At 42.6% G+C, this 9,296-nt stretch overlaps 1 protein-coding gene across 2 annotated transcripts in view; it reads right to left on the bottom strand.

The window, feature by feature from the left end:
- EXOC4 (exocyst complex component 4) overlaps positions 1-9,296 on the bottom strand; it is a 790,055-nt gene that overhangs the window by 677,371 nt on the left and 103,388 nt on the right. For both annotated transcript variants that reach the window (XM_019509628.1, XM_019509629.1), the window contains exon 6: positions 3,247-3,490. In XM_019509628.1, coding sequence (XP_019365173.1) covers positions 3,247-3,490 — 244 coding nt within the window. The remainder of the gene's footprint in view (positions 1-3,246; positions 3,491-9,296) is intronic.

The raw sequence follows: 9,296 nt of genomic DNA, 5'->3' as shown, positions 1-9,296 counted from the left end.
ACTCGCATGGTCAGGGGGCAACAGGGAAGGCCTTATGAGGAGAGGCGACGGGACCTGAACCTGTTCAGCCTCCACAAGAGAAGGCTGAGGGGGATCTAGTGGCCTGTTACAAACTAGTCAAAGGGGACCAGCAGGCATTGGGGGAGTCCCTGTTCCCCCGAGCACTGCCAGGAGTGACCAGGAATAACGGTCACAAGCTGGCAGACGGGAGATTCAGACTAGACATCAGGAGGCGCGACTTCACGGTCAGGGCAGCTAGGATCTGGAACCAACTTCCAAGAGAAGTGGTGCTGGCTCCTACCCTGGGGGGCTTTAAGACAAGGCTAGATGAACACCTTGCCGGGGTCGTTTGACTCCAGTACTTTCCTGCCAGGGCAAGGGGTCGGACTCGATCTGCTCAGGTCCCTTCTGACCCTAGAAGCCATGAAACTATAAACTATGAGACAGTGAAGCCTGCGGGTAGGCAAAAGGGGAGACGGCTCAAGCCCAGTATGTCCCCTTATCTCCACCTGAGCTTGCAAACTTGGGTTGATTGTCCATAGACCTGCATATAAAAAGTGCAGATGTGCACAGAAGTGCATATTAGAACAAGGAGGCCTGACAGTACAGACATGACTTTAGATGGTTTTACCTAGTTTACAGACAAAATGCAGATCCTCCTCCACCCACCACCCCTGATATTACCTGGAACCTAAACACAAGCACTGACTTTTTTTTTTTCTTAAGGAACAAGAAACATGCATTCTGGACAGTTGATTCATAATGCTTTCAAAGAATAAAAAAAAAAATCACAAATAAAAAGTTACACTTTCACACCAGGTAGAGAAGTAAAATACAGCAAGGAAAGGAAGGCACAGGACCTCCTCAGAGTCCAAAGGCAACATTGCCAAACAAATTGCAGGGCCAGTCTTCAGCAGCTTAACTCTCAAGGAAGAAAACAGTCATTTTGTCTAAGGAGCTCCTAAAGCAATTCCTCTCGAATTTCCAAACACGGGCCACTAGCCTCTGGCTCAAGTGGAGCAGAGACGCTGCCATTTTTCAGAAAGAGCAGATACCAGCCGGCCTTTCGGTTGCCACTACACAGCAGTCAAAAATAGACACAAGCTATGTGCAAATGCAATGAGCTTAGTGCACAGCACCCTGATGAAGCTACAACACAGATTCAGGCCCTATGGGCCTCTCTCTGTCATCTTTTATTAGTCATTTTATTAGCCAGTAGTAATAACTTTTTATGGATATCCTTTAAGTACAGCAGCTGAAGGCAGGCAATGAGCTCAAGTGATGCGAAAAAAAAAAAATAAAAAGACCAAGAGGTATTGGTGTGTGAGGCTAGCTTTAAGGTGAACCAAAAGCGTTTTACCTGCCAAGTCCTGAGGTCAAGAACCTAGCACTGCTGAAAATCTCATTAACATTTAAACGCCGTAGAGAACTACACCCTGCTCAGATTTAAGTTCTTCCGGATTTCTGCTCTTGTAAGAGAAACAAAACCTTTGGCTTTCCAGGCAGAAAAGACCCGAGCTCTTGATTTAAAACATAGTTACATTTGTTAGGTTGGTTTTCTCAACAGAGCTCCTATGTGGAGAGTTAATGTGGGGACCTTTTTATTGCACTTGCTTTCAAACACTTTAATTCACCTTTAAATAAGTAGGAAATGTACCGTGGAGTGCTTGCCATTTGACTTTGCTCAGAAGCAGGGCTGTGTAGGTCCCTTCCCAGTGGTGGCTCCTCTCTTTTTTCAAATATTTTTTTAGGAGCTTTACAAGGAAACATAACATGTACAGCTAAACAGCTCCTGTGCATCTCAGGACCCAGGGTCTGAGGCAAGGAGTATGTTGACATCATTATATAATATAATCTGAGTCTACAGAACATCAAGTGTCCTTCAACTCACTGATTTCAGCAGGCACTGAAGGCATGCAGCATCTCACAGGACTAAGGCCATAAAGCAAGGAGACTGAAGATCTCCTTGCCCTTCAGAAGGAAGCGAGAACTGGAAATTCAGTCTTCACACACACAAACTAATAATGAGCTCTATGCACCAGGAAAAGATATTGGTGGCAGGATTCGATCTATAAGAAAAGGCTGCTGCAGGAATGGTGATGGCAAAGTCAAGACCATTACAATTAAAAAGGAAATATTTAGCGAGCTGAATTTTTCCTTCCAGAATTACCAACAAGACCCTAGAAGCTAACAAAATATAAATACTTCCATTTAAATAACAAACACTACAAATACCACAAGGTAAGATTTTAGGTATAAATATTTAACACCTTTCTGAGAGCCTTATTTCCAAGGAAATGGCTCAAATGAATGTCAAATAGATTCATGTTAAAAAAGCAAGTCACCTCTTTGCTGCTTATCTAATTAATCTCAGTGGTGTTGCAAATCAGACCAGAATTTGGCCAAATTATTTCTACAAAGAATTTTTTCCTAAGGTTTTGCTTCTGGGCTATATCAGAATTAAAGCTGAAAATCTAGAATTGATCTTTTAATTTAAATTTAAGGTGCAACTTAATAATCTTTTGGCATCAAACATGTGAATATCTGATGCACTGCAGCTCAAGAAGGCAGGATATGTAGAAAGTAAATGCTTCACCCTGTACTCCACTGGGGAAATATTATCATCACATGCCTGCCCACAAGGATATCAGATGGACTTGGAGAGCAATTTCATCTTCCACGTGTGCACAAGTACAAGTGCTGTGAAAAAAGTTCTGTTGGGAGAGAGGGTTAAAGGACTTGTCCCCAACACCGATATTACTAGCTAAAAAGGAAGCAATGTACGTAGAAGAGCATTCTTCTAAACTACTGAGGGTTTTTTTTAAATTTAATATCCAGCAATTTAAAATGAGCCCGCGGGCAGATGCACACGGCAAAACCACAGCATCCCAGCCAGGACTTCCCAGACCACCCACTCCCACTGGCAAGCTCCAATTCCACACGGCTGCTCCAGTGTCCTCCGCAGCGATGTCTCAAGCATGCTAGAGATCAAAAACCTGAGAGTAACAAAAAGAAGGACAAGAGCCCCACTTGCATATTTCTGATGTGATCACAAGGAAGTGGGGAGGGAGGGCAGGCAAATGGAGGCTCACAGTCATCCTGTTCAAGGTTTGCTGCTATGATCATGGAGACATTCCCTTAGGCTCCTACGCCACTGAAAATTTTACCCTTGGAGACATCTGTTGCTGCTCTTGTGAGTGATAGCCAACAGACTGGTATTCCCAGCTTATGCTCTAGTGTTCTTACCTGGGCTGGTTCTCCTGGGAAAGGCTCTCCCCTCTCTGATAGCCACTGTCTGCAACCTGGGTTGTGGACCTCTTGACAATCTGCTTAAGCTCCTGTTCCAGACGATCCTGGATGGCCTTCACCGTCTCAGGGATTTTTTTCAGCTTGGCCAGCCCTTTGATAAGGATCCCCATGAAAACGGCACTGTTCTCTTCTGGATCCAGCTCTGAATCTTCTTTGATCTCCAGCAAGGTCATCTCTCTCACTGAAACACAGAACAGCACCTCAAACCGTTCAACCTGCTCAACATACAAGCACCACCAAACTAATCAAATATTTCTACTGGTTTGTCTGAGCAACTGGAGGAATAGATGTTAGGACATCGTACAACTCAGCTTCTTTCCCGTGTATTAAACAGAGCAACCAGCAAATTAGACTGAATCAAAACTAGGAGTTCATATATAAGGATGGTATAAATGTACAGGCCTATTACAGGGCATAAGAAAGTCTAGCATGAAAACACCTATAAATATGAGTTATTACTTAATCATTGTACAGTTGTGAAATTAGGCCCAATCCAGCTGTTTTCTATGCTTCACAAGAGGGTTTATTATGGGAACAACCAAAATCCTTATGATTTTATAACCCAAAGCCTTCCCTCTTCCTTCTTCATATTCTAGTTCATAGTTTTACTCCTACTGTTAAAGAGTTGAAGAAATTAAATCAACCTTTGTCATAAGATGCGTAAAAAGAAAAGAAAAGAAAAAAAAAAAAAGGTTCAATTTAAAAAACCAGATGAAGAATTTACAAAGGTATTCTGGACACAGTCCACTTGAAATAACAAGGGATACCTTAATAGGAAGATACGTTGCTAGGAGACTGTAGCCAGAAAAACACATTACCCTACGACTTGTTTTTAAGTATGTTCATTAATCAAAAAATTCTTAATTTCCAGATAATGAACAATGGCAACAAAGGATGCCTGTGTTAAGGACTGAGCAAAAAAAATTAATTGTATGTTTAAAAGGCAACATAAAGGGAAGTCTTCAATGGAAACCCAACTACAGGGTGTTGTAAAAGCTGTACAGCTACATGGCTTGCTGACAGCTTGGCTTTAAGTACAAAGAGACATACCAGAAGTCTACATTGTAATGTCGGAGTTGCTTCATCTGGTTACTAGTACAGAGAGTAAAAAGAGCCGACATCGTGCTGGTGCCGAACCGGGCTCAGACTCTTGGAGAAAAGAGGACTCCCCTGACGTATGCTGCCCTATAATAGCCTGATTAGAAATAAGTCATCTACAGAAACCACCAAAAACATCATAATGTTTGGCAAAGATGACAAAGACTGTCAGAAAGGAACAAAGGGCTTTATATTCAGCCAACAAGACGACACTACCTTAGGTATAAAAGGGTCCATAGGAGTAGACCAGTGGTCAAGCAAACAGCAACCCAAACAGGCACCCAACTCATCACAACCCCAATCTTGGCCCTTCCTTTGCTACCACATCCTTACACCAACAGCAACAGTGATGTGTCTGAAGTCTTTTCCTGAACTTGAGAGAACAACTACAACCACCAAAAAATGCCTGTTTACTGCCTTATAGCCTGAGTAACTAGGACCGAAAGCCAATTTGAATGCAAGAAGCAATGAAACTATTAATATTTTACATAGCGTGAATCATCATGTCATATAAAATCCTGGGCAAAGCTGCTCATTACATTTCAGCTCTTTAACCACCATCCAGACACAGGCTCGGAAATGCATCAAAGATCACACAGGACCTTTCAACCTCCTGCAAGGCAGAGGATACAATAATACAGTCATTTTAATGAGCGTCTGACCAATGCTCCCAAGCTCTTGTTGCCCTAGACCATAACGTGGCTTCGGGCCATTGAGGCAAGGCCTACAAATCCTGCTTGACATCTGTCCAAATACTTCAGCTGGATCATTTCTAGAAGTCAGCCTTAGAGTATGTTAAAGTTAGAGACGTCCAATATTTTTGAGGATGTAACATCAGTGATCCAGAACTTGCAAAATTCTTTGCACAGCTCTATTTTCTGCCAGAAGGCATCCATATAATTCCCATTATCATTTTATTCTCATGTTGCTTTTAATATGGCACCATTTTTAGTTACACTATTAAAACTTATTTCAGTGCCAGTTGACCTGCATAGCCATCACCCCAACCCTATTTTTCCATGTAGGGAGCAAAGAATACATTCTGTATCCACTGGTGTAACCCCAGACACCACATCCCTGACTTACCTATGCACTATTTCCACTACCAGCTCTGACCATACTCTCAAAATAGACTGCCTGAGGACATGGACATAGAGTAAGGAGATAGAACAGTGACCTGAAGAGTCAAAAACCAACTAATTCAAATTTCAAATGGGGGGCATTGTTGGTTGTTGTTGTTTTGGGGTAGGGTTTAAATCTTCCACAGCTAAACCCAGTAATTTGTGGAAATTGCAAGGAAGGTTTTAGTGGAAGCACATGGTGTAGTATGCATTTGGCAACCAGTCCATGAAAATATGTGAGATTTACCAAGCACTTGAGTCATGCAGTTATCAAAACACTACAGTCTGTACCTCCACATTTACTTTTATATTGCACTTTTCCTCCTGAGAACTTCCAAACTATTTTGTGCACCATATACTCTGCATGTGGCTCAACCACTCCATTAGTCCTAATCATCACATATTAAGCAGGAGACAAACAAGAGACGGTGCACAAGATTTGTGGGTAGGAGCTATGCAAGGGACACTGCTAAATGCAGAGGAATGAAGGTTTTAAGAAATTTTTGTTAAATTGGGGGGGCACCACAAAAGAGAAGAGATTTTGGGGGGAATAAGTTCTCTATCACTACAATGCAATCACTCCAGGGAAGGGCCTGTTTAACGGCACACAACACTGCTATGTAATAGTCTAGGACATGAAATGAATAACACACATTAAGGAAAAGTAGAGGGGAAAAGCATAAAAGACAGTGAGTTCAACTCATGGGATTCAAACTAAGGTGGATTCCAAGACATTTTCAAAGAGTGTCAACTGATCTTGAATGCCCACAATTAGTTAGGTACTCAGTTTATTTCCCATGCATGCAGTGGCATGTTCAGCAGTCCAATGCCCCTTAGTGACATGATAGCAAATAGGGTCAGGCTAATTTGGTATATTAGCTACAGAGGAGATAGCTGAAGCCTTATCAGTATTTGAATCTCCAATTCACGTGAAGGTTGCTGAAAGACATTAAATGAAGAGTGCTCTCATCTTCTGAGGCTGTATTACATTACAGCTTAAGATGCAAAGATGTCCCCTTTCTGTAAATTAAGCATTTGTCATACCTCAGTAGCATACCCGCTCTTGCCATTCAAGAACTGTGATAGGACACGAGCACAAATCTTTGGCAAAGAAATCAAACCCGCTTTGAAAGGTCTCAAAATTGGGCAACAGGTGAAAATGGATCACTAGAGATCCAATCTTACACAAAGAGGAGGACCAACAAGGATAGACAGATAAGAACAGCTTGGGGTGCTGACTTGGACCCATTAACTACTATGCCACTCAAAACCTAAGGAAGAATAATTAAACAAATGCAAAGCAAGTGATACCCAACTGTATGGCAGCACTATGGAGAAAAAAGCTAGAAGTCTTGGTAGATCAGAGACTCCAAATGAGCATGCAATGTGATGTAGCTGTCCAGAGGGCAAATGCAGTTTTGGGATGCATCAAGTGCAAGACATGGGAAATGATAATGCCTCTCTACTCTGCCAACGACCATCTGCAGATGCTTCCTCATCCTAACAAAGGGTATTTGTGCCCAAAAGCTTGCTAAGAAGAATTGTTCCAACTATCTGAGTTGGTCTAATAAATGATATCGGATTTACCCAAAGAACCTCGTCTGCCTATGCCTCTGTACTCGGCACTTAAGCCTCATGTAGAATACCACATGCAGTTTCGCACTACAATTTAAGAAGGACATGAAGAAGTTACAAGGTCCAGAGGCAGGCAACAAAGATGACAAAGGGCTTGGAAGGCAAGCCATTCAAGGACAGGTTGAAGGAAATAGGCATGCTTAGCATGCAGAAAAGGTACTTAAACGTAGACATGAAAGCAGTCTTCAGACATCTGAAGGACTGCCATAAAAGAAGAGGGAAAACACCTTTTCTCTCTTGCTGCAGATGGGAACTAATGGCATGAAGCTGCAGCGAATTAGGCTTAGACTGGATACCAGGAAAAAAAATGTCTTCATCGTCAGAACAAGGCATTGGAGCAGATGCCTAGGGAAGCTGTGGACTCCCCATCATTGGAGATGTTCAAGACTGGGTTGGGCGACTTCTGTCAATAATAATCTGGAGGAGCTATATCTATGCCCTACTATGGGTATTTCCCAGGCTTTAAGGCTTTGTGGTTGACATATGGGGCCAGAATGTGATTTTTCCCCCCTATCCCACTGCTGTGTCAGGGGTTTCTTCCCCCCGCCAACCTTTCCCAGAAGCATTGGGTGTTGGCTGCAGCCAAGGATGGGGATTTTGACTGGGGTATACCAATGCTCCTGACAAATCCAGAGCTTACAGGCTAGGTCTTGCCCTCTCTGATCAGGGTCAGCATAAATTTGGGGTTACAAACGAATTTTACCCACTGGCTGGGGGGAAAGGTTTACCTTCCTTTGTAGCAGGAGACATGACCTTCTTCCTTGGATCTCTCAAGCATCTTTTGAACAACTATCCCAACAGCAGGACATTGGCCACCATGTCCCCCCTGCTTTAGCTGTAATACGTTAGGGTACCATGTCCTCTGCCTGTGTCAGAGTTGACTGCATCGTTTTACTAATATGTTGGACAATGGATTTGTTCAGGATGGTTTAGATAGGAATGATCCTGCCTCAAAAGGGGGGGTTGGACTAGATAACCTCTAGAGGTCCCTTCCAGCCCAACTTCTCTATGGTTCATGCAGATCAAGACAAAACCATAACAGCTACAATCTATTTTATTCACTATAGATCTGCAGGTTTTACATCTTGAGTGTACTGGTAAGGATCTTTTGAACTGGGGTAAACACATTGTCCTTAACTTCTATTCAATAATTCCCTGGAAAAAGCAGAAAAGACTGGGGATGGGGGGGAGAGTGCATGTGTGGGTGCACATACGCATACAGCATTGCAAACAAACATTCAAGTGATTATTTGCTCAACCATTTTTGTATCTGAAACTTCAGTTTTATTAACCTTCCTTTTAAGGGTAAGCAAAAAGAATAATGAATCTGGATTTTTTCCCCTTAATATCATTTTTGCTTCGCTTCAAACTAAAACACTAAGAAAGAAGCCAAAAATGAAAGCTATACTCCTCCACAAGCAACACTGGTGAGGTTTTTTGTTTTGTTTTTCTTAAACAACACTGTACAATGAAAAGATGTGTTAAAAGGAGCAAGGTTATGACCCCACCAGTTTAGATCATAATTAGCCTCCTGCCCTGCCCACTTATAAATAGTAGTTTAACATCCCGATTTACCAGCGGCTTATTTAATTAGTTTTTTCAACACTGGACTTTGAACAGATGAGCTCTGGAGCTAAATTACAACCATTTAAAACATAGCTCTTCCTAAACCGCTTAAAAATACGGGTCTGATCCTGCAAGCTCTCACCAAGCATTGACCCTGAGATGTTGCAGAGTCACTTGGAAGGACTGCATGCATTTAAGTCAGCAGGCCCAGATGAGCTCCATCCGAGGGTACTGAAGGCACTGGCTGACGTCATTGCACAGCCACTGGCAAAAATATCTGAGCACTCGTGGCGCACGGGCCAGGTCCCGGAGGACTGAAAAACGGCCAGTGTGGTCCCTATTTTCAAGAAAGGGAGGACGGAGCATCCAGGCAACTATAAGCAGTCAGTCTCACCTCCATCCTTGGCAAAGTCACTTCCATCCTTAGAAAAAATTATCTAGGCTCATATATCTGAGAGTCCAGCAGGAAAAAATTATGCTGAAGGGAAACCAGCATGGGTTCATAGCAGGTAGATAATGCCTGAGTAATCTAGTCTTTTTGTATGACCAGGTTACAAAACACCTGGA

The sequence above is a fragment of the Gavialis gangeticus genome, unplaced genomic scaffold, assembly GCF_001723915.1.
Source record: "Gavialis gangeticus isolate Ggan-Ray unplaced genomic scaffold, GavGan_comp1, whole genome shotgun sequence".
Taxonomy (NCBI): Eukaryota; Metazoa; Chordata; order Crocodylia; family Gavialidae; genus Gavialis; species Gavialis gangeticus.
Note: the sequence above shows the minus strand (reverse complement) of the source record. Positions and strands in the feature narration are given on the sequence as shown.